Below are 26,963 nucleotides of genomic sequence, written 5' to 3' on the forward strand. Positions count from 1 at the left end.
AATAACACCTTCTCTTTTCAATTCTTTATTCTAAGAATGAATGCCATCCAATATCTAAGCTTAATGTTACTTTTTCTCATGAAGCATATGGGAAGGTTTTGGTTTTTGAGTTTAAAAAATCATTGTCATATAACATAAACATGACTGTGTATATAGTAGGTGAGGTGAGGTGAAATTGGGTTTAACGTCGCGTCCAAGATTATTGCACTTAAATAGCGACGTGCATGTACTTGTGTGGCTGCTTGTACTAGTCCGGACTGATGCCGATTTATAGTGCTAGCGCACTGAGATACCATGCCGCAGTTTAACATGAATACCCCACTCAGACACAGTATACTGACTCCGAGCCGACCAGTCCTTGTTTTAGCCCCTTAATGCCTAATTTTAAGTGTTACGTCCATACCCACTTCTGTAAAAGTTATGATGGGCAAACAAAAATATTTGTAGGATAGCCTTAATGATGGAAAATATCCCAACACAACCCCTAATAATTTTAGAAGATAGCTACATCTAAAAAACGCCCAAAACCTGTTTCAACTGTGTGCGCCCAAATAACTGACTAATTTGTTTAAAAACTACCATAGTAGAATAGTATTACCTAGCCACAAACCGCCTACTCACATGTAATAGCACTGTACAGATGCGTGTCAATCTCAACAAGTGTTAGACTAATGTTAGTATTCTAAGGAACCTATCTGGTCGGTGGTACCAACAATCAATGTCCAATCAAACCAATTCTGGACACTTGCAAACAATCTAAACACAAGTCAAATCTTACTTAGTTATTATCACAATTTGTCTTTTCATTCTGTAAACAAAACAAGGAGACCAACATTTCAATATTTTCATATTGGACCATCTCGATTTTATAATTACTGGTACTGAGTATGTTTACTTCCATTTGTCGGTCCAGTCAAATCTTGAATCCTATTTATTTGTCATGGGCGGATACAGAGGGGGGGTGCGGGGGTGCGCACCCCCCCTTTTTATTTCGAAAAAAATCTTTATTTCTGTATAAATTACCACCAAAGACAATAAATAGATCTTAATTGTGCACCCCCCTTTTAAAAAAAGCTGTATCCGCCTATGTTTGTCATGATTCACAGCCACTGTATCTTCAAGTTTTACATATGGGTGTTTTCCACAAGCCATTTATCTGTGACGTGAAATCATTTTCATCTCTGTCATGCAAATGTCCTGTTTTGGACTTAAACTACTCTTACAGAGGCAATGTCAAGCAAATTAACAACATACTCTGGATTTAAGGTTTTTTATCATGTTTATAGCCAATGTCTTGTGAATGAACAACCAATTCTATTTATAATTGCTATTACAGAATTAATACCCTAACATTAAGACAAAATGACGAAAAAGCAAAATTAACCCGCTGACAAATAAACCTGACATACACCACAAACATGTTGTCACCAATAAAAGAATATTAATTATTATCTGAAACAGACTATACTACATTATTCTTGACTGTTCAATCTTTTATGTTCTCCCTCAAAGCCCTACATCAACTAACAATTAATGCACTAAATAACGACACAGCAATATGCTGCTATGAAAGTGGGCACATCCATTTATGATCTATCTGCTAAAGCTCTGGCATAAATGCGATCAATTGACCCACAATGCCTGAACAGCAATACATTATGAACGAATTTGTGTACATATGTTAATGGCAGCCACTGATACAGCAACCTACAGCATCCTACAGCAGATTATGAATCTGTTCAATGTTTGACTTTTCCACGTTCCAACAATGGGACGATACGTCACCAATCTAGGAACTATGGTACGTGTGACACGCTTATTAAGCACTTAGCAGAGTAAATTGCAGTAGCTGATCATGTGATGATTCAATGTAAAGTGTATCCCTACGAGGTTGCTTCAGTCCTCAGTCGAGAGATCAATTTTTGCAACACTACGTATTCTTTCGATGGCTGGGTTCAATTGAATTATGCGCGCCTTGTGGGGAAGTGTGTGTGAATTATTTATACATTTCGTGTGGAGACTATACACTATCTAGTCAAGAGACTGCTGCACCAACCACTGTGCTCTTAGCCATGTTGGTGGTGCTTTCAACATACACATCTAGTAATGACAGAATCTTTGAGTAGACAAGATGTGCCAAAAACTCATGTGGAATTCGTTGGAAAAGTCATCTGTTGACAAATTCAAAAGACCGAAGGCTGCTGGGCGCATTAGCAACAGCCATCCAATCGATAATTTCAAGCTGTAGCTATAACTAGCCGCAGTGTCACGGCGTTTGTGCCCCGCTGAATACTGACTAGCTTACAATGGCGACATTAGTGTCCGCCATTTTGGAAACGCTGTAAGTTCGTTTTCTTTGACAAGTCAACGTTTGCATTTATATTTTACAAGCACACTTTCACTACTTATTTTTCTTTTGGCACTGCACGAAATATTACCTCAAATTCCTTCAACAAATGTGCCAATCCCCCGTATGGCACTCGCTTCTTCTCGTGGCTCTGTTTGTCGACTGGCGGCTTATATGGTACAGGATCGCGAGCGGCGAATAAAGCCAGCAAGTTAGGTGGTAGATACTGAGTCATCTTGCACGCTCTGCTTTAGTTCAAGCCACTAATATAGTCTTCTATCCTTCTCCTTTCGAATGTTCATGCATATATTTGAAGATAGCGGCCCTGTTTCCTGAATTTCACGTGAAAAGCCAAACGCACATGGTAAATTACCCCGTCCCTAAAAATCACACAGCGTGGTCGATCGATCGTTGCTGGAAAGCAGCAGGTGCGCGAGCCGTACAATAAAGACTGGGGTAAGCACGCTGTCCGCACCAAATGATGGTGCGGGGCAGGATGTTGTTGTTGAAAAAATAAAAATTGTATTTTGAGCGGAGTTATCAGATAGACTATTAGTCACAAGTATTCAGCAGTGTCTATTTACATAATCGATTATTTTTTTGGTTGGGAATTCCATTGAGTAACAGTGGTCGCGCCTGATTGGTCAGTATTTACTACTGTCTGTTTTTAGACAACAGAAGCATGAGATGCTAGACGGGATCGGTATAGGTACTACCCGAAAGGTACAGTGTTCGATTTCGAGCTTCTCTAGGCCATAACCTGACATGAATCCTCTCACATTTTCTTCTTAAATACGCACGGCCTGCATAATGTCTGTTTCGTTAGGAATAATAGCTCTCGTGAACCAATGGGCTCGTGGAACATTTTCGGACTATTCTGCTTGCATTGTAAGTAGGGTTCAGGCTGGTGCGCTGCCAATGTAACGCCATGTCGGGGTGTGGATTGTTAACCATGGGCCGGAGGAGAATTCTCTATCGTGTTAGGGATTTGTTACCGAATGACAGTGCTCGCGGGCATGACAATCTCTCGCTAGAAAATGACGGACCCCTGGCGAGAACGAGTGACGAAGTGACGTCAAAATAATCGATTCTAAGCTCTTCTCTGTACCATCCGGGCATGGCGCTCGGGTAATATTTTTGTCCGCCATATTTGTCGATATATAATAATCCTAAACTGACCAAAATTGTGAGTAGGCTCCATATGAATGTGGAGCATTGACGGGGGTGTACCCCGTGCATGGATGTAGCAGACGACGCCGGAGGATGGAGGTTGCCATGGCTGGCCTTGAGGGCAATGGCGGCCCTGCTGGTTTTATGTCGCAACGTCCCCTCATTTCACGTTCATCTAATCTTCCCAATTCCAGGTCTTTTCCCAAGCTGACTGACAACGACGATGTCAATGTGGATGATGGAATGGGTACGGCAGGGAACGACTTCGAGTGTTGTGAGCGGGTCGTGATAAACGTCAGTGGCCTACGTTTTGAGACACAACTGAAGACACTTAACCAATTCCCTGATACATTGCTGGGAAATCCACAGAAACGGAATCGGTATTATGATCCTCTTCGAAATGAATACTTCTTTGACCGAAATAGGCCAAGTTTTGATGCAATACTTTATTTTTACCAAAGTGGTGGAAGGTTACGGAGACCTGTCAATGTCCCACTGGATGTGTTTTCAGAGGAAATTAAGTTTTATGAGCTTGGGGAAGATGCATTTGAAAAGTATCGAGAAGATGAAGGATATATTAAGGAAGAGGAAAAGCCATTGCCTCAGAATGAGTTCCAGAGACGTGTGTGGCTATTATTTGAATACCCGGAAAGCTCAACAGCGGCAAGAATTATAGCCATATTCTCAGTTCTGATTATCCTGCTTTCCATTGTGATATTTTGCCTGGAGACTTTACCAGAATTCAAACACTACAGGGTTGTCAATGCCACCAAAAATGAGTCCCAATCGTCAACCACACAACCCTCAATTGAAGAAGATGATCTTCCAAAGTTCAATGAACCATTTTTCATAATCGAAACATGTTGCATAATATGGTTTACATTTGAATTGCTTATTAGGTTTGCCTCCTGCCCTGAAAAGCTGGGATTCTTCAAGAATATAATGAATTGCATTGACATTGTGGCCATCATTCCATACTTCATAACCCTTGGAACTGTGATTGCTGATGAAAGTAAAAGCAACAGTCAGGCTATGTCTCTGGCTATTTTGAGAGTGATCAGACTTGTGAGAGTTTTTCGTATTTTCAAATTATCTCGACACTCCAAAGGGTTGCAGATTTTGGGCCAGACCCTGAAAGCCAGTATGAGAGAGCTGGGCCTACTGATCTTCTTCTTGTTTATAGGCGTTATCTTGTTTTCCAGTGCTGTGTATTTTGCAGAGGCAGATGCAGAACTTTCTCATTTCAAAAGTATTCCGGATGCATTTTGGTGGGCTGTGGTCACCATGACAACAGTGGGTTATGGAGACATGCGTCCTATTGGAGTGTGGGGGAAACTGGTAGGGTCGCTGTGTGCAATTGCAGGTGTTCTAACTATTGCTCTACCTGTGCCAGTTATAGTGTCAAATTTCAATTATTTCTACCATAGAGAGACCGAAAGTGATGACAAACACAACTATACGCATGTGCAGTCATGTCCAAATTTCCCAAGGAAAAAGAGTTCTTTGGATTCTGAATGTGGCTCTGATATCATGGAAATGGAAGAAGGGAATAGTCTGATGGTTACGGACAAACTGAAAGAAAATCATGCAAACAAAGTAAACAATCCTTCTAGCATCAACAATTTAAGTATTGAGACCGATGTTTGATGTATGGCACATGTGTTTCGTTGATGGTGTGTTTGAATTGTGCTACAGTATCCCAGCAAGTATGTCAAAGAGTCAGGTTTTTATCTTGCCATTTTCCATTGTTGAAAGACAAGAAGCACAGGTCCTACCCAACATGAACCTGGTCATGCTTTCTACAGCAAACCCAAGGACTAGGTTATCTAGTCTTGGCTACTGACACCAGTTAGGATGAGATGTAAGCCTGATCCAAAGATTGTCTTTGATTCTGGAGAACATGATATTACCAAGTTTTTATGTGATAATTGTTATATATCCTCTACTGACAAGCATTTCCTGCATAGTTTCAATGAGATATTTCATTATGGTGTTAACATTAAGCGTTAATACCTAGTGCTGATGACCATGAGATGCCCTCCTTCCTTTAAGCTGTGTTTCATGTTGAGCCAAACCACTTGTGCAAATTATCTTACAACATTGAATCTGCTTATCATTCAAAATTAGGTGTGTGGATTCCAGTATGTATCGATGCGGCTAACAATCAGACAAGTAGAAGAGACAGTATTTCTTCATCAACAAGTGTAACAGATATATCTACCAGCTCATTGCTTTCATCTATGCATTCTAAAGAAATGGAAAAGTTTAGCTGTCGAGTTGCGAGGAGCACCTCCTTTTCTGTAGTAGCCTGAGTGACTAGCCGTGACTGACGCACATGCGGATACCAAGGTAATGATGGAGGCAACATTCCCTGACGACGATGTCCCCAGCTCCAAGTAGTGTCCCTCTTCCAGCTGTGTCTCTGCCAACTGCTCCGACCAACCATGAGATGGCTACACTTCATCATGTTCACACCTTATGACCAGGAAGGTTACCTTCTCAGGGAACTTGTGGATCACAGTTCAGGTACGTGCTTGTCTTTTATTATTGTTTGTCATCTTGTCCAGGGAAAGAATTGCGTTTTCTTTCAAGCCTGTCACATGTCACCTGTTACAATGTCAAGGTATGCCCTTTGACATTTGAAGCGTGCCAAGAGAAGTACAAGAAAATTATTTTTCAACCATCTTTGATCTCGGTGAATGTCATTTCATCAGCCTGATAGTAAATTTGTCCTCCCCTTTTTCAATGAGATTGATGATACCCTGACAGCTTCTGAATTCCAAAGATTATTTTGTAATTCATACTTACCATGAAACATTTGTTCCTTTTTGTCGATTACATGTGCAAAAGTGCATGTACCACTGAATTCATTTAATAATTTTGCAGGACTTCAGGCACCAAGAACATAGTTTTACCACGCTTTTATGATGTCTGCCATTGGTACTTTAATACTAAGAAGTGCGCACCTTGTTGTCACCAATAGTCAGAGACAGGTTTTCTATAAAGAAACCTGTAACAATGACAGTTGAGGTTGGTCAAGATCGTCTCCTCTGAGTATTAGTTGTCTTGTTTGGAATGTCAAGTAGACTAGAGATAAAGAATTTGTAACTGCAGGGATTGCCTTGTACTTGCGTTATGTCAAATCCATTGTCTTGTGATTGTTCAAAGTTGCGAACACATTAAAACAATTTGTCATAAGCCCAGTCTTTCAGTTTCATGATGAGACATCCCACATATCTGTGCAATGTTTTGAGGAGAACTTGTTCATTGCAAGTGGATAGTACTGTGACTGTCTGGTTGTCCGTTCACACTGTAGATAGTTTGCTAGATTCTTATGATCAGTAGCTTCTTCACTGCATCTGAGTAGAATATCACTCTGTTACAGTATCTGGCAGAGGAAATGATCCATTGTCAGTTAATTTGTTCCCCCTCATTTCACACATCAGATTTTACAAGATGCAAATATCCCAAACCCACCATCAGGCCTAAAAAACAGCCTTCAAAATTCACACATTGTCTGATTGGCAAGACTACTAACTTGTTTTGAGGACCAGTAAACACTCACTGATGGTGTTCTTCAGTGGCCGCATTTGAGGGCTGTCATTCCGGACCAATTCTCAATGCTTCAAGTTTGCTACCAATTGAAATTGACTAAAACTGATAGAAAATGTAAGCATAGTAAACGTGTTTGTCTCATTCACGCAGAACTGGATACAAACTCTGAAGAGTAGTGAAATACATTTTCCAGTTGTCCTCTGGACTGGTCTGAACAAAAACTAATTTCTGAGGCTGAATAAGAGGTTTTGAAACAATTGAAACTAGTTGAACATTTTTCTATCGAAATTCTTTTAGTTACCTAGCCTAAGATAAATTAGCTCCTATTAATTAACAGAGTCTACTAGTCTGCAGCCAGTAAAATTCAGGAAGGACTATTGACATTTCCTTGTGCTCCACCAGTTTTACTATCAGGTGGCAGCTCTGTAGCATATTATTTTTGCGGACAAGTGAAAATGAAGATTAATTTCTAACCCTGCCCATGTTTTGAATTCTCTTAGGTTGGAAAACATATTTTTGTTTATAACTGTTTTCATTATTCGGAATACTTTGAAAAAACAAGTAGTTTTCCCTGTAAGATGACTGCACATGTAAGCCCTTTCACGTAACTGGAAGAAAAGCCAGATCTGACATGTGCATCCTGTCACTTTTGTAAGCCACTTAGTCAGTGTTTCTAACGGTTGAACGTGGTGCGTGTCAAATGGCCATACATGGCTGTTTTTGTAATACATTATGTTTGGCAGTGAAGAGCACTGGTGCAAGGAAGATGCTGAGTCCTGGCAATCGCTATTTATTTTGTGTGCATCATTTGTATCAGCATTTATTTTCTATGCATCTTTCTCCATCTACTTGAAAGAGGTTGAATATTTTTGTGTATTCATGAAGTGGTTACTGTTCTGAGTTGTGTAAGAGGTTGCCTGGTTGTGAATGGTGAGAACTTGCAGATTAGAACTGCAAGTGTTTCCTGGCTCGGGTTACCACAAATAGTCAGCATGCAGTTTAACATGATTAATATTTATGGACACTTGGCAAAACATGCTTTAGTATTCAGAAATGTGTTGAGTGAACATTATGGAACACGTTTCTATTATTCTAAAAGTGTTTTTGCGGCAATTTTTAACTGTATCGCTCACTCATTTAGTTAACTGAACAATAGCGACACTGACAGCTACATTCCCATTGTTAGTTACAGATACAGAGATATAAATTTGTATTGAAATTAGGATATCTGCAATAAAAAACTTATTCATAGTTGGCCGGCTGTGTTTTGGCAATGTATCATTCAGAGTAGTAATATGTTTTGGAATATTTGTCATTATGAGTTTGATCACAATGCGCAGCCGAGTTGTAAATCTATATAACCATTTAGTATAGTAATTGATGGTCATGAGATGTTCAGCTCGCTTGGTTATTGATCAGAGCATTTTTTGAATCACATCAAAGCAAATGCAGATCTTGTAGCAGACAGTGTCATCACACTGTTTGACACACTACTGAACAGGTTGGTGTATACCTGAATATACCCTGATCACTGGGTAGACCTGTGCTGAATGAATAATAATACCTGTAGTAGCGCACTAGACATTATATAACTGTTCATTCAGGTATGGCAGACTAGGGGCTGCATTGTAACAGATGGGGCTAGGTATGGCAGAATAGGGGCTACATTGCTACATATTGGGCTAGATATGGAAGAATAGGGGCTACATTGTTACAGATGGGGCTAGGTATGGCAGAATAGGGGCTACATTGCTACATATTGGGCTAGATATGGAAGAATAGGGGCTACATTGTTACAGATGGGGCTAGGTATTAAAGAATAGGGGCTACATTGTTACAGATGGGGCTAGGTATGGCAGAATTGGGGCTACATTGCTACATATTGGGCTAGATATGGAAGAATAGGGGCTACATTGTTACAGATGGGGCTAGGTATTAAAGAATAGGGGCTACATTGTTACAGATGGGGCTAGGTATTAAAGAATAGGGGCTACATTGTTACAGATGGGGCTAGGTATGGCAGAATAGGGGCTACATTGCTACATATTGGGCTAGATATGGAAGAATAGGGGCTACATTGTTACAGATGGGGCTAGGTATTAAAGAATAGGGGCTACATTGTTACAGATGGGGCTAGGTATGGCAGAATTGGGGCTACATTGCTACATATTGGGCTAGATATGGAAGAATAGGGGCTACATTGTTACAGATGGGGCTAGGTATTAAAGAATAGGGGCTACATTGTTACAGATGGGGCTAGGTATGGCAGAATAGGGGCTACATTGTTACCGATGGGGCTAGGTATGGAAGAATAAGGGCTACAGTGTTACAGATGGGGGTAGGTATTGAAGAATAGAGGCTACATTGTTACAGATGGGGCTAGGTATGGAAGGATAGGGGCTACATTGTTACAGATGGGGCTAGGTATTGAAGAATAGGGGCTACATTGTTACAGATGGGGCTAGGTATTGCAGAATAAAGGCTACATTGTTACAGATGGGGCTAGGTATGGAAGAATTGGGGCTACAGTGTAACAGATGGGGGTAGGTATTGAAGAATAGGGGCTACATTGTTACAGATGGGGCTAGGTATGGAAGAATAGGGGCTAGTGTTACTGATGGGGCTAGGTATGGAAGAATAGGGGCGGCATTGTTACAGATGGGGCTAGGTATGGAAGAATTTGTCTTGAGTGATTAATTTGTTAATTTCTTATATTTACTGTTCAACCTGTGATAGTGATAAGCTGATATGTCATTCTGTTAGAATATGTATACTCTTGAGAATCAGTTTTGTGTGTCATAGAGAGATAAAAATATCCCTATTAAAAGTGCAGAGTAATATTTCCAATGCATTTGTTGTGCATATGTGATGGTATAACATTTGGTTACAAGTGTATTCAACTGGAATGTTAAGGGGAGTAGCATGTGTGAGGACCTGCTTGCATCAGTGGAAAGTTACAGTAATGTTAGGCAGAGTTACACCAGGGTCTGACAAACATGGGGGTCATTGATGAAAGAAATGTGTGAAATATTGTATGCAAACTGCAGCACTGGTGAGCTTATCAATGTTGTGTTCATGGTTGAAAGGTGATAGGCCCACCAGGTTCCTTGATGATTTTAACTCATCTTAAATTTGGTAACCATAGTATGATAATCGTATGCAATTGTAATACAATTCTCATGTGCCCATTTGGAAACACATCACGGGACAGTTTTTCAGGAGTATGTTGGCTTTTTGATGGTACATTTTACTTTATTTCCCATACATTTGTTTAAGCCTAACTGTGATTTAGTAGCATTGATTTAGATGTACATACCACAGGGAATATAATGGATGGCCATTAGCGAAATGCAGTCTTTGTAAAGGAAAATCGAAAAAAAATAAGAATGACTGTGCTTGCGAAAAACTTGTATTTTTTTTGTACAAATGGAAGTTGTAAAAATCAATTATTGTATTGAGAGTTTTCCAAGTTGGATCAAATTAGAAAGAAAGTGCCACCGGTTTTGACTAAGGTTTTCTCATTAATTATTTAGTCATTATTCTTACTTTGTTTGCCTGGTGGAATAACAAAGCTCTGCACAATGTGTGGTTATTTTTGTGTAGGTCTGTAAGCTCATGGAAGAAACCTTTGTTGAAGGAATGTGCATTTCCACAATAAACCTCTCCTCCATTGATCCACAGACTAAGCTTGAAATACCTGCCACAGTCTGAGGCATGAAATACCGATTGTCAATACTGTATTATTCATGTATCAATCAAACACCTTGTCAGTATGTCCTATAGATACTTTAATCTTTCCCTTTAGCCAACTCAGGCACTGAAATAGCCCTATTCCTGTACTGCTCACTTTGAGCTATTCAGGGCAATAACAACAAGCAATGTCAAGCTCAGTTGTGCATGTCTGTTTTTATAATTAACAGTGACAGAAATTAACTTGTACCTAATTTCCTGAACCTACTTGTTTATTGACCATGGGTAGAACCAATGTTTGAATATTTTTAAATGCCAGGGTCTCCCATCAGGACTCACAGACTAAGAAGCTGCAGTCCCCCGACTAAACTCTTCAGGTTCTCATTTTAGAAAAAAAACCTTATTGTGACAAATGTATTAATGTACTGCAGGCCAAGGGGAACTGTACAAATTTGAAACTATGGTCACAAGATCAACCTGACACAGTCCTACAGGCATACGCTTATTTTGAACACTGGTTAGAGTTTCCGACTTAGAAACAAGGGGGGGGGGGATATTTTATTTTCCCAGTATGTTTTTGTCATTCTTGTTTCCAATTATATGAAATGGCCTTCCGTTCTAAGTGTTTATGGAATGTTTATTCAATGTGTATCACACAATTCTGAAGATGACTAACATGTATGCAAAGCTAATTTAAAAGAGGCAATACAGACCATGTTGTTTTTTGCACCTTGTCAAAAATCCCTTTTTGCCTTGACACAAGTGGCAGGTTAGGAAGTGTCTCTCTGATTTGATTATTTTTTTAGTGACTTGTTTATTAATATTGCAAGTATTATATAATGATGAATATTTTGGAAAAGGTCTTGAGGTATATTTGTTGTAATCAGGGTAGACTTGACACTCAAAAGTTGTTGTTTTATAACAAGAACCCAAGCAACAACAATGAAATGTTTTTACAAATGGGATTTTTTTCGAAAGAGGACAATTTCATTACCTCCCATCAAAGATAACAGCTTGAATTAACTGCCCAGTTTTGTTAGTGTGTGTGTTACTAGAGGGCCCAGTTTTGTTAGTGTGTGTGTGTTACTAGAGGGCCCAGTTCGCAGATCCAGGCTGATTGTGGACACTTACCTCAAATGTGCCAGTAATCGCCAAGGTGTCTCAATACCAGCCACATTTGGTTTTCACCAAAGTTATACGTGTTATATGACTTGAACCAACCCCTGGTCCAGTGGATAGAGCATCTGCCCAGAGAGCAGAAGGTTAGAAGAGGTCTTCGGTAAATAGTGACTATGCTTGTTGAAAGAGGCGATTAACGGAATCGGGTGGTCAGGCTCACTGACTTGGTTGATGCATGTCATTGTATCCCAACTTCATGGATCGATGCTCATGATGTCAATCACTGGATTGTCTGTTCCAGACATGATTATTACAGACTGCCGCCATATACCTGGGATATTGCTAAGTGTGGCGTTAAACAACAAATAAACAAACAAACAAAAATTACCATAATATGTTCAAGATGTTACTTGGTACACTTCTTGGCGCTCGGCATTAAGGGAATAAAACAAGGACTGATCAGCTTAGAGTCAGTATGCTATGTCTGAGTGGCGTGTCCATGTTAAACTGTGGCATTTTTCTCAGTGGGTTAGCATTATAAAAGCAGCAATAGTCCATGCTGATACAAGCAGCCACACACATGTACACATGTTGCTATATAATTTCAGTGATATTGAATGCGACATTAAATCCACTTCACCTCACCTGTTTTAAGATCAACATCAATTTGCTTTTCCTCACCCATTCAAGTGTTCCAAGTGACTCTTACTGGCATATACTACTCAATACCCACCTGCCATGATAGATTAACTAGAGTCAATGAGTCATATGAATAAATCAGGTGTTCTTCAAATTCTTTGAGTGGTATATTAGCCTTGTACTCTTAAGTACCTATTTGTAGATGATGCATTTTACTTCATATATAAGTTCTAAGTATATCGTATAATATCGAGGGATTTAGCATCTAAAGATCATGCCTGAATACATCGTAAGTCATGTAATTTTTTTTTACTCTTCACCATTGTAACTGAGTAATAATTCATATGTTATTTGATATATTGTTCATGGATAATGCTTTCAGAGTTTCTCTCCATGATTGCTGATAGTAAATCAGAGACTCATACAAAATTAATAATCCCGATCCAAAGGTTTGCGTCAAGAGTGATGCAGAAGGGTTGATTATGGGTATCTGCGACATGTTGGATTGCATCAACTACACAGGATTCCTGGTATGGGAGTCCAAGGACTCCAGCCTGTGTTACCAGAGCAGTACCAGCACTCCTAACAAACATCGTAATCTTTGACCTTTCCGCTAATGAATGGTATCTGGATTGAGAAGCAGACCAATCTGTTGGACAGAGGCTAATGTAGACTTGCAACAGTCTTTTAGAAAACAATCACAGCACAATTAATGTCAACTGGGTAAATGCTATCAGTTTATGTCAGTCATAGCCTTGTGTACATCTATGTTAGAGACACTAATAGAGTTGTCAAGTTGACTTGCATAAGTCTCTAAGGAATTGATTATTGGTTTAAATTATAATATAATAATTCCCAGATTATATAAATAATAAGAACAAGTCCCCATAAAATACTGACATCTTTTGATGTACTGTACGCTTATCTTGACATGCCAATTATGAGGATAGAATTACCTATATACAGTATATTGCAGGAAGAAATTCAATCTGTTAATCTTCATCCAGTGCCATTAGAAATGGCAGTGCCATTGACATTGAAGATTAGCTGAATATGTATTGCAAAGTTCTGCAGATGGCTGCAAAGTTAGCTAACATGGTAAATGTTCTTTTATTGTCATGAATCATCAATAAGGTTATCGTCACCCAAGACCTTGTCTGATAATTTCCCTCTCTCAGTTGGAAAAATGATGAATAAGTAATCATGAAGAGAAATATTCCATTGCTTGTTGACATGGTACTGACTGTTCTGGATTGTCAAGGTGACACTGTGAGTTCCCTTCTCGCAGGCATATGTAATAACGTCTACCTTCGAACAGAAGTGGCTGCTGTGTCTTCCTCAGAAGTAATTAGTTTTCATTCAACATTGTTATTTCTAGGTGCCATTTTTAATTTTCACATGTTTCTTGTATTAACCTTGGGGATTCCAGATCAGAATAGGGCTGCAGGAATCCATAGAAGTTGGAACTGAGGTTAGGCAGGTGATCGCAATAAGTGACCTGGCTTATTTGCTTACTGGCTTGGTCTCTTACTGGGTTGGTTGGTTGGTTGGTTGGTTGGTTGGTTGTTTTACGCCGCACTCAGCAATACTCCAGCTATATGACGGCAGTCTGTAAATAATCGAGCCTGGACCAGACAATCCAGTGATTAATATCATGAGCAACGATCAACGCAATTGGGATCGATGACATGCATCAACCAAGTCAGCGAGCCTGACCACCCGATCCTGTTAGTCGCCTTTTACGACAAGCATAGTCGCCTTTTACGGCAAGTATGAGTTGCTGAAGACATATTCTACCCCGGATCTTCACGGGTCCTCTTACTGGGACAGCTTGGATCAATGCTCTTGCTATCAACCACTGGTTGCCTTGGCCTAGACTCAGTTATTTACAGGTTGCTGTGTAGCTGGAATGTTGCTGATGGCAGCACTAAGCATCACTCACTCACCAATGAAACCACACTCATACACTTGTTGGTGACATAAAAAATATACACATAGAAACACTTACAAAATATGTTGCCTTTATATTTGTATACAAGATAAAATCAGGTGTTATGAAGTGATATTGCTGGTGAAGATAGAAGATCATAAGCATTATGTATTACTATTCAAAACAATGTCAATGATCAATTGTGTGTAAGGGTTAATTTTAGTTGTCTTAACAATGTGTGACATCTTTCAACAATGTGATTGAGGCATTGTTAGCATGATTATTTCTGCATTGACTTCGACTGTGTGACTAGTGTGTTTTTAAGAGTAATATTGTATCTGCTGAAAGTTTTGTTTTGTGTGTTGCTTAACTCTGCACTCAGCAATATTCCAGCTATATAACGGCGGTCTGTAAATAATCAAGTCTGGACCAGACAATCCAGTGATTGATATCATGATCATTGATCTACGCAATTGGGATGAAAGCATGCTATCTAATAGAACTAAAAATGAGACAAAAGAAATGTGTCGTTTTATGCATGCAGTTATAAACATGGCTGCATATATAAGTAGTTCTCGCGATCATGTGCGTGGGAGCCTCTACGGTGACTGGTCAGAATGTTCCATGTGAAAAAAATAACCAGTAATAGCGATCAGCTGCACCGAAGTGCTACGCTTAGGGTTATCATTATTTTAAATATATTTATTAAAAGCTGCATCAAAATTGTACCAGATTGTGTGTGTGTGTGTGTGTGTGTGTGTGTGTGTGTGTGTGTGTGTGTGTGTGTGTGTGTGTGTGTGTGTGTGTGTGTGTGTGTGTGTGTGTGTGTGTGTGTGCGTGCGCGCGTGCGTGCGTGCGTGTGTTGGGGGTGGGGTTGGGGGGCATTATATGTCATTTCCTAATGAATCTGAAACATGAAACAAACATCTTTTTATGCTCTTGCCTGAATTGTATGAAATATATGCAAACTGCTGAGTGAATTGGGTCATCATGCATTCCATGCGTTCATTAAGGTTCATTAGTGACACTTCTACTTCAATAATCCTTTACTAATAATTACTGAACAGAACGAGATGTGGGTCATACCAGCTGTAACATATATAACAATGTGTAGTGGACTGGACACCAATCCCAGCTGGGATATTAACCATCAAGAATAGGGTTGCTCAGTGGTTTAAATGCTTCTCACTTCAGAGACACAGGTTTGATTTTGAGGGGCTGATGGGTATTGCTGTTGCTCGTGTAGGTGATCAACTGCAAAAATAAACTCTCATATCTCTAGTCTATACCATTTATACCCTGGATAGATTCGTGGCTAGAATATACCCTTGTGGTACCAGGCAATGTTTGGATCAGGTTGTCAGGCTGTTTGTGCATGCAATTATACCCCAATGGTATGGAACATTGCTCATTATATCGACCACTGGTTTGTCTGGTCCAAACTTCATTATGCACAGGCTGCTGTCCATATAACACAAATAAAAAAACAAACCAAATTAACAATTTTGCAAAATCATTTTCAACGTTTGTCTGTTGAGTACTTATAAAGGCTTAAAAAGTTACTGAGTGTCATGATGCATGAAATACAGGTTGTGTTCGTTGTAACTACATTTTTCAACGGTTTTGACATGATTGATAAATCAAGTACACAATGTCCATTCTGAAGATGGAGCATGGCTTTAAGTGCTATCTATTGGAGTGAAGAAGGCCAAGGCCACTGTAAATAGAGTAGAATCAGGGGAAAAAACAGTTTCTGTTTTCCGACCCAACAGTTTTAATTTTCTTTTAGATCTTAGAGAACCAGATGGTTGAAAGCGATAATGGTGCTTGATAATTTAGAGCTGTTACTCCAATTCCTTAAATTCATTATCTATCAACTATCTCTCAATGGCAACAGGTCACCTTCATGTTAGGCGAGCTTTTTAATAATTAATTAGGGCTAATCCCTGCTCTGAATAAACATAATGAAATAATCAAGTCGGAGAGACACTTAGCTGTTACATTCAATGCAAACTCTGTTTCAGGTCTTGGTTAACTAGGGCATGATCATTATAGTATTTATGACCTCGTGAAATATACATTGTTATTTTATTTTATACATGACTCTTTCCTGCAGTGTTGACCATTATGAAACCTAACAAGGATGCATAAAACCCCATATGCCCCTCATGATCCTGCTACGACAAATGTATCTCACCGACATGTTTTAATATGACATTGTAAAAGAATTAAAACAAATTCGAAATTGATAGGAAATAGCTGTTTGATTGAGTGAGGTTAATGTGTGCCATGTCAGGTGATTGCTATTGAAAAAGCATGAAGCTGTTTTGCTTCAAAGCAGGGGATGAGGGATTTATTCTGCCTCTAAGAAGTCCACACACGGCCTGACTTGCTCGTGGTGGGGTTTCAGAGATATATTCCCCTGCTGAGAAATTTATTCCCCTCCAAGACGGGATACATAATATTTTATCAAGATCACGTGGACCAATCAGATCTCCTCATTCTGACGTGGATGTATGATAAAATAATTTGTCTATGATTTAATATAATGACCTATGGTGCCATCAGGTTTACTTGATACACTGCATGTTCAGAATGGCCATTGAATTCCTGGCTCAGAATCAACTGCCACAACAATAGCGTGACATATTCATGATGGTGTTATATCCAGAAACACTTGGTGTTAATCATATTCCTTAAATGCAGAATTTATTAATTTTCCCTGACATTAATGTCACATTGATCTTGTTGACGAAAGTTCTAATTTTCGCAATCTGTTCCATGTTTCATATGAAGCCAACAACTTGATACAACAGAATACAAGCAATATACCTGTGAGATGTTGAAAGATCAACACATGATTGCTTCCCATTGTGGTTTGCTGTTAACTGGCTCGAAAAGAGATTGTGCTGGCAGCGACTGTAGCAGATACAATGTGATAATAATGTTATTCACCTGACACTACCTTTATGAACTCAAGCAGGATACTGTGAAGCTATAGTGTAGACCATAAGGCGACCATAAAGGCTATTTTGTTTATTTTCACAATGTCATTATTGGCCATGTCTACTGAACTTAATGGAAAAGATGCTGATCCAGAAGGTTGTGTAGGGAGACTGCAGACTTCTACAGTCATAAACACAGGCAGTGCCAACTACCATTTTAGAAGCCCCAAATTGGACGTATTGGTTGTTTCTTGATCATGTATGCTGAACCAAAATAATGAGGGATCATAAATATTTTGGGGGGATATTTTTTGCAGTGAAGACTGAGCACACACAGTTTCATTATTGTTCAAACACATTTATGAATATTCAGTTCTAACACTTCTGGCATCCTCTGGAATGAGTATTCAATCACAATAGGCGATGTCACTGTATTGTTTTCCACCAATGATGGTAATTTGTGTCCAGTGTCGAAGATTGGTGTTCTATCAAGATGATGACTCGAAGATGGCCAGGGTTGAGCCATGTGTCGGCTGAGTGGAAAGGCTTGGCACGCCTCCAATATGAAAATTGACCCTTTGCCTCATGCCTGGGGACGAGTCCGCTCCAGCCAGAATAGTTGGATTTGCAAATGTAGTCAGAAGTAGAAGTGTTTGCTAGGGGAATTAATAAAACTTGGATTGGTAGGAGTAGGGGCTGCCATTTACCTTCTTCTGAGCTCCCTGGCTGATATAGCTTGGCTCTTGTTTATGTGTACCAGTTGAGGTCATTTCAGACAAGTGCTGTAAGGATTGGTTTGTGGAAGCGATCTTGTAAACATATAATCATTTTGGCTTTTCTCTTGGTGCCATTTGGCTGTAATGTTGTAATATTGGGTGTGGGTAATCAAATAAACTTGAAGTGCTGTGATGTTATTGCAGGGGCCATTTACCCCCTGTTTAGTCTCTGCCTTCAGTGGAAACTGTCTCTCATGTGTGAGACTATCCTTGCCCAAATAACCACATACATATGGATAGAAAAATAACGTTTTTCCATTGATAAAATCTGGGATTCTTATCTCAAGTCCCTCTTGCAATGATCTTGTAGTGTGAAGCTAGTGTATGTCAGCCCTTTCTTTCACAAGTATATTAGTCCTTGGCAGTCTGTGCAAAAAACCTATGCTGGCAACCAAATGGATCTTTAGGAAAACTTGGTGACTTGGATACCTATGAAGATCCTGGGCCGAATAGGTCTTCAGCAACCCATGCTTGCTGTAAAAGGTGACTATGCTTGTCGTAAGAGGCAACTAATGGGATCGGGTGGTCAGACTAGCTGGCATGATGTCAATCACTGGATTGTCTGGTCCAGACTCGATTATTTACATACCGCCGCCGCTGGAATATTGCTGAGTGCAGCATTAAACAACAAACAAACAAACAAATGGTGACTTAATTGATTGTGTGTCATTGTACCTCAACAGTGTGAATCATTGCTCACGATATTGGTCACTGAATTGTCTGGTCATGACTCGATTATTTACAGGCGATCATCAGATACCAGAAATGTAGCTGAAATATACTTCTCTACTTTTGATAAAAATATTCTTATTATTGTATTATTATTTCAGCAAATGGCACAAGAGGGTAATGAGGGGGGTGGAGACATAAAATGTAATTCCAATTAAGTGCTTCAACCTTGATAAAGTCTTTTGACAGACATCAATCTTAGTTGCTCTACTCCAGCATCAGAAGCCTCAATTTAGAACATTTCTCCTTCCATTTCGTTTCTTTTGAAGTAATCAGTTCTTTTCACTGATGACTAGACCCATGAAGATCTGGTTAGGATGTTCAGCAACCGATGCTTGTTGTAAGAGGTGATTAATTGAATCGTGTGGTAAGGTTAAGTGACCTGGTTGATGCATGTCATCGTATCCCAACTGCATAAATCAATGTTCATGATGTCAATCACTGGATTGTCTGGACCAGACTTCATTATTTACAGACTGCTTTCATAAATAACTGAGATTGTTAGTGGCTATATCCTCGAAGGGGGTTGAAGTAGTGTAAAATTATTGTCCCCCTGAGAGGGTATGTAAGACCACATTTCAAAGAAAGTTTATGTCTGCCACTTTTTAAATCGTAGTATATATGTTCATTTAATCTGGCTAAATTTGTCATTAATCGCCAACAGCGGAAGGGATGATGTAAATCTGGCTTGGGTCCATGCAGGTAGCAAAAGTACTGTAAGTCCCCATGGACCCTAGCATGGTGATCTACCTTCAGCTGCTGGCGATCTGTAGCCCTTTTTTATATTGTACTGTTTCATTTAGTGATATCTTTTTATGGTTGTATGCTAGTTTTAAACATTAATCTTTGATATTCTAGTAATTTTACTGTCCATCGATGACAGGTTTTATGTAGTTTAAAAATATGTATTAAAAATGTATGACTTCTCGTCAGGATATGGCTGAAATACTGCCGATGTGACGTTAAATAATCACTCACTCACTCACTCACTCACTCACTCATATGGCTGGAGTATTGCTGAGTGCAGTGTCAAACAAACAAAATCATTGAGGACAAGAGGTCTTTGCTGCAGGATAGATCATACTAATATCTGCATGTTATTCAGTTTATCTAGAAGGGGTGAACAAATTTCTAATGTTTCAAGGTGCTTTTATGTATTATAACTGTTTGGACTGGTTGATTTGCAAGGTCAGTTCATGCTGTGAAACCCAATACACTCACTCACTTTCCATTAAAGTGGGAATATTTTGGGTGACATATTGAGAATATCATATGTTGGGTAGGAGCCAGCAATGTCGAGTTAAGGCCTCGGTTGAATGTATGACAGTGTAAATGATCATTTCATACTGTAATGAAGAATAGGCTTCTCAGTCCTGCTCAGACCACATGCTCTGGATCGAACACATTAGGGGCCCCCACCAAGTATTTCTAAAGACAATTTAAACCTGATCAGAGCACCCACCACCAGCAAGTACAGGCTCATTACCTGTGTGGAATGAGCACTGCTCCCATCTCCAAGGGATGTGTGTTTGTTTACATACACACATATGCACCACCCCAAGCCACAGGGAGTGCAAGGAAACTGCTCTCATCTAAAACTGTTATGGTTAGAGGGTTTAGAGGGGGGTTGTCAGGAGTTTATAGATTAAGGGCTCAGATGTTGTTGTTTTTTTGCTGAATGTCTTCTTTTCTAATGCAAGATGATTATGATCTTTGTTCTTAAGCTGTGGTAAATGAAACTTGTTTAGAATTCTGATCTTCAGTTCACTTGTACAAAGCCTGATTCTGAGCGTAAGGTTAAACTGATGATAGTTCATTTTTACAGTTGGGTACAATGTGTGAAGCCCATTTCTGGTGTCTCCCGCCGTGATATTGCTGGAATATTGCTTAAAGCGGCGTAAAACCATACTCATTCACTCATTTTTACAGTTTTGACTTAAGTCTATAAAAAATGATACCCTACAATGGGCAAAACATATTCTTTCATAGGTTATTTCAACCCCTGTTTCACATGTTTCAGGGATTTAACTGGTTTATTTATTTTGGGTGCTTTATGACTCACAGCCTTTAATTGAAGGAGCTCTATGTTAACAAATAGGAGTTCCAGAGAAATGTAAACAATTGAATATGACAATGTTGGTTAAAAAACCCAGCTGAATCCTTTGCTTGTTGTTATCCTATTTGTTATGTGATGTCATGTACAAGTTTTCCTCATATTTGTTTGCACTTGAAGATTTACTCGAACTTGCTGCTCCCAAAAACATTCCAATACCTTGTTGTTTTCCCATGCTGTGAAGCACACACTTTACCCCAATCAATACGGAAACAGTACTCTGCAACCAATGACATAAAATTGCACATACTCAGAAGCCATTAATGAGATGGATATGGAACTCCTCAACTGAAACAACAAGTGCTAGCACTAGAAAATCGTGAAGCTTTCGACTGCGTATTGAATTTTTTAAATGATAATGTACACAAATTAATTATTAAAGTTGTATCGAATTATGAAATAGCAGCATTTGTTCCTAAACATGCATACAGATTTACTGCATCCCGGAAGATGCACTCAGTATTTCTTTTGCATCCATGTGCAATTCTTATGTGTTCGTGCAGCAATAGAAACTAACTGTTTTAGTCCAGTATTATGATAACATATAGCGAAACTTTGGTGGCAAAAGGGTGAATTTCTATTAATTCTTATGATACCTTAACTATTGGGCAGTTTGGCAAGGACTTCAGGACTAGTGCCAATTTCTAACTCGGATATAATGCAGGATTTCAAGTCCGGTAAATCCCTGCTATATTATAACCCTACAAGAGTAAGAGTTATTTCAAAACAGGACAAGATAGATTTACAGATTCCGCTGACCCATAAGTAATGAAAAGTGGGAAGGAAATCAATCTGGAAAGCATTATTCCCTCAATTGCAAAGTTACATGTTCTTTGCAAGAACATTGTACATATGTGGCTCACTGTACAACAGTTTAATGGCTGAACCATCAACACTGACATTAGCCAACTGTAAATGGCGCATTCCATATTCCTACAACAGACCTCTAGCTCTGCAACATTTGTAATTGGTCTCATCTGGATAGGCAGTGTAAACCATTTTCATCAATCACAATTACCCAGTATGTGTGCAGCATGGTTTGTCTCAGCCATGTTTGACTGATCCACAGCAGTGTTCCTTGTTTGACTGATCCACAGCAGTGTTTCTTGTTTGACTGATCCACAGCAGTGTTCATTGTTTGACTGATCCACAGGAGTGTTCCTTGTTTGACTGATCCACAACACTGTTCCCTTGTTTGACTGATCCACAGCAGTGTTCCTTGTTTGACTGATCCACAGCAGTGTTCCTTGTTTGACTGATCCACAGCAGTGTTCCTTGTTTGACTGATCCACAGCAGTGTTCCCCATGTGTAACTGATCCACAGTTTTGTTTCATTCTTTGACTGATCCACAGTAGTGTTCCCTTGTTTGACTGATCCACAGCAGTGTTCCTTGTTTGACTGTTCCACAGCTGTGTTCCCTTGTTTGACTGATCCACAGCAGTGTTCCTTGTTTGACTGATCCACAGCCGTGTTCCTTGTTTGACTGATCCACAGCAGTGTTCCTTGTTTGACTGATCCACAGCAGTGTTCCTTGTTTGACTGATCCACAGCAGTGTTCCCCATGTTAGACTGATCCACAGCAGTGTTCCCCATGTCAGACTGATCCACAACACTGCGACTGCAGCCACTATTTGATTATCATGATAGAGAGAGACAAGTTTGGGATAGCAGTCTCAAACACTTTGGCACAGTCAGCTATCAGAATGATCAGTCATTATTTTCCGAGAGCCTCTCTTAACAAGCACCAGACAAAGAGTGAAACCCATTCTTAGTGTCTTTTGATTTACCTTGAATTCTGCTTCAAATCCTGAGGTCAACGTATTTCAGGCTTATGTTCGGAGATCAAAATCATTTCTTTACAGGGCATCATTGATCATGTTGAGTAGAACTGTTACAGGTTGGAACAAAGGAACGGCTGACACTGATGACTTTGCCACCTGTGACCACCAACAAGTGTTCTTTTCCCATGGTTATAATACACACCTCACTGCATAGCTACACAATGAGGAAGATTGTTTTACTCCAGGATCCTTCAGCACATAAATACATTGTGCAGATAAGATACCCAGTTATCCTCCCCACTGTCAATCTCTGCCGGGTGGGTGTTCTTGTTGTCTTTAGGCTCTCTGTCCCCCCTTGTGCCTATGTAATTGTAATACAATGTACAACTTTATGGATAACAACTTCCAGTTTATTGCATTTAGCGATCTTTCAATGTAGATTTTTATGACCTTATCAAGCTGACATGTAAAATATCCTGTCATTGAGGTTCTGTAAATTACAACAACAGAAATATGTCAAAGCTCCTGTGCCAGTTGGGGGCATGGGTGGCCCAGTCGTCTAAGGCGCCGCGATTCGCTGTGCAGAGTTGCGTCGCTTGGGCACGCCAGAAAACTTTGATTGTGGGTTCGAATCCCGGTTCGCCCTGATTATGTTTCTAGGTTTGTCAGCACCATGCCCGTGCTTGTGGGTTTCGCCAAAGTGGTAAACGTCTCAGACATCACTTCGGGCTTTCTTCCCACATTAAGCTGACACGCCGTGATATAACTGGAATACTGTTAAAAGTGGCGTTAAACCCAACTCACTCACTCAATCCTGTGCCGGATGCACAGTCCAATGGCTTTGATCATGAATAATGAATTACCAGTCCTGCAGTCACTTAAAAGAACATTTTAAACTTATTTATTCTTCAGCTTATCATGCAATTACTTTAAGTATTTGTACTCTCTGGAAGTAATGAGAAATTTATTTTTGGGGTATGTTATTTTGGCATTGACATTTTTGCTGGGGAAAAAACATTGAGGTAGTGTCAATGACCTGTCACAAAGAAGGAGCATATAATTTGTCAAGTATGCCTGTTTGACATTCCTGCCAGTGAACTTTGCAGGCAATTAATCTTTCTGAATCTGGTATCATATATTTGACATATATATTTGAGGTTAAGGCTTAGTATCTGTCAAACTCTGTCAACAAGTAAGAACTAGATCATTGTGCTTAAATAACTGTCGGGCTCTTTTGGCAAGTATTTGGCAAGACAGGGATGGATGGATGGATGGATGGATCAAAGGTGCTGCAATTGGCTGTGCAGAGTTGTATTTCCGGGATCTACTGATCTTGAGTTAGAACCTGAGATTTGCCCCAATAAGGATGAATGGTCTTTCAGCATCATACCTGTGCTTGTGGTATATATGTACAACCTGCATTACTTGAGGTTTCCTCCAACTCCGCGATCTCGTGATAAGTGACATGCTGTTCAAATTGGCGTAATGTTACTTCTCTTCAAGGGAGTGCTTGGTAAATGGAGATGTCTCTGTTCAGTCTCGGCTCAGTCTCTGTTCAGATAGTGTCTGCCCGTAGGTCAGAAGGTCAGAAGGTCGGAGGTCAGTCTCTTGGTCTGTCATACCAAAAGACATTAAAAGATTATACTTGTTGAAGCTGTTGCCCTGTCTGGTGCTCAGCATTAAGAGGATAGATAACAAGGACTGGTCAGATCAGAGTCAGTGTACTGTGTCTGAGTGGGTATCAGTAGCATCTCGGTGGGCTAGCACTATAAAACCCCCAATATTCTGCACTAGTACAAGCAGCAAGGAACACCCTCATGCATGCGCGGCGCTATATAAGTGCAATGGTCTTGAACACGATGTTAAACTCTATTCCACTTCACCTCTATCAGTCACTCACTCACTCACGCATACATCATGTCAGTCTGACTGCTGCTTGTCTTGGTTTGGTTTCCCAAGCAATCAATACCATGCAGAAGAAACAACTAAATTTTTAATGCACCAAGCCTAGCTTTAAAAAAATGTTCAGTGGAAGAAATCTATTGCAATTACTCGCCTGGTGTCTTTTTGTAGAGTGTTTGTGAGACTGTTTTGCGTGCTTATGGATTGCCAGTTCATTCGTGTGTGTTTGGCTTTGTTAAATTCCAGGCAGTTTCTAATGAAAACACAAACAGTTATATAATTGCAGAATATCAACTTTCAATAAATCCATTAAGTATTGTGGTAGGCATTGGTTTTAATATGTAAATGTTTCTTCTTAAAAAACCCACCTGTAATCAAGAAATTTCCCATTCTTGTGTAAATGAATCTATATGGATTGACTGTATTGCTAAGAATTCTCATTAGCAAACATGCATGTACCGTATTCCTCATGTAAAGGAAAGGGATCTAAATAATTTAGTTAATTTGTTTCATAGACATGTGGAATTCATACATTCACCCTCTTGTCGTGAATGTTGGTGATACTTGCAGTTGTATAAATGAAACATATACAATACTGCTACAGGGTTATACATGAGAGTTGCATCCTCAGGGACACATGGTAATATTAGTTATACCATGGACAAGAAATATAAAGATTACACCACTACACCATTTCCTTAGTTCACTCTCAGCGGGCACGGGTGGCCCAGTCGTCTAAGGCGCCGCAATTCGCTGTACAGAGTTGCGTCCCTTGGGCACGCCAGAAACCTATGGTTGTGGGTTCGAATCCCGAATCGCCACGATTATGTTTCGAGGTTTGTCAGCACCATACCCGTGCTCGTGGGTTTCACCGAAGTGGTAAACGTCTGAGGCCTGCATCACTTCGGGCTTTCCTCCCACATTAAGCTGACACGCCGTGTATACTGTTTTAAGCGGTGTTAAACCCAACTCACTCACTCACCCACTCACTACTTCACCCTCACATGTTCTGTAGGGACAATTGAAATTATATATTGGGGGTCCTCTGGACCCCTAGTTTTGTAGGTCAAAACCATGACTGCTATGACCTTCACATGGTGCATACAAGACTTTTGTATGTTATTGTTAAAGTATGGGACTTGCAGTTGTCTTAGCATTAAGATCACTATGTGGAAGGAGACCCAGGACTCATAGTTTCAATTTGTCCTTCAGTAATGGTTCATTGGGGATTTGGGGACAGAAGCAATTTATGATTGTTGTTGGAGGCAACTTAATGGACTGCTGATCAGACTTGGTGATAGGGTTTTTAAGACGTGACATTGTAAGTAACCGTGGTCGTTGCTCATGATATCTATCACTGGTTTTTCTGGTATCAATCACAAGTCAATCTTGATTTTCCCCTGTGTTGTATCTCTTTTATTTTGATAACTACTCTAGATCCAGTCACTTCCATAGCTTTGTGTTGGATGTGACATCACCACCTCCATCGATCCATCTCCAACTTTGCGCAGAATTCCTCTCGCCTGGGAGTGTAATTTGATTGTATGGCTATTTTTACGTCAAAACGAAGTGAGGGTAATAGAATGGAGATATGATACCATGGATAATGGAAGATGATCCTGTTTGTTTGGTCCAGACTTGATTATTTACATATGGCTTGAATATTGCTGGGTGTGAGTTGTTGCATTCACAACTGCATCACAGTAACTGCTAGGTGTCTCAACTTAACCAATAAGGACAGTCCATTGATGTGTGTTCAAGACAGTTACCGCTTCCGTCACACTGATGGAAGACTAAGAACAGTAAAAGTGCTGACAAGGCAGAAATCACTATCCTTGCTAAAGTATCGTGAATCTCTGCTCTGAAAAAGCAAAATATGTTACACAAATTATCTTTGACATGTTTATTAAAAGAACCTATCTTATAGACAACGTCTAGATATGACGTTAAATCTTAACTACTACTATTGTGACTTATCAACACAGTATCTACACTAAGTGTATGCTGCCAGCCGCCTTATGACATATATGAATGTTATATGCTGTAAATGAAAATAACATGTAATACAGTAAGCTACGGTTATAACGAACTCAAAGGGACCACTAATTTTAGTTCGTAATAACCATAGTTCGTTATACGCATATATACAGCATATGTGCAACAAATGGCCGGCACTAAAAAAAAAAAGTTTGTTATAAGCGTGTTCGTTATAAACGTAGTTTACTGTATCTCTATAAATAATGTACATTAATTATATCTACCTCTC

At 39.6% G+C, this 26,963-nt stretch overlaps 2 protein-coding genes across 3 annotated transcripts in view; one reads left to right on the forward strand and one right to left on the reverse strand.

Moving 5' to 3' along the window:
* LOC124150785 (U1 small nuclear ribonucleoprotein 70 kDa-like) overlaps positions 1–2,802 on the reverse strand; it is a 118,342-nt gene extending 115,540 nt beyond the window's left edge. The window contains exon 1 of the mRNA XM_046522858.2: positions 2,439–2,802. Coding sequence (XP_046378814.1) covers positions 2,439–2,582 — 144 coding nt within the window. The 5' untranslated portion in view covers positions 2,583–2,802. The remainder of the gene's footprint in view (positions 1–2,438) is intronic.
* Positions 1–26,963, forward strand: part of LOC124150784 (potassium voltage-gated channel protein Shaker-like) — a 126,991-nt gene that overhangs the window by 41,216 nt on the left and 58,812 nt on the right. Inside the window, exons 1-2 of one of the 2 annotated variants that reach the window (XM_046522856.2) lie at positions 1,149–2,341; positions 3,712–6,043. In XM_046522856.2, coding sequence (XP_046378812.1) covers positions 2,307–2,341; positions 3,712–5,164 — 1,488 coding nt within the window. In that variant the 5' untranslated portion in view covers positions 1,149–2,306 and the 3' untranslated portion in view covers positions 5,165–6,043. Of the gene's footprint in view, positions 1–1,148; positions 2,342–3,711; positions 6,044–26,963 lie in introns of those variants that run through there. The other variant, XM_046522855.2, reaches the window with a different exon arrangement.

Source organism: Haliotis rufescens, unplaced genomic scaffold (assembly GCF_023055435.1).
Source record: "Haliotis rufescens isolate VD_foot unplaced genomic scaffold, xgHalRufe1.0.p SCAF_6, whole genome shotgun sequence".
Classification (NCBI taxonomy): domain Eukaryota; kingdom Metazoa; phylum Mollusca; class Gastropoda; order Lepetellida; family Haliotidae; genus Haliotis; species Haliotis rufescens.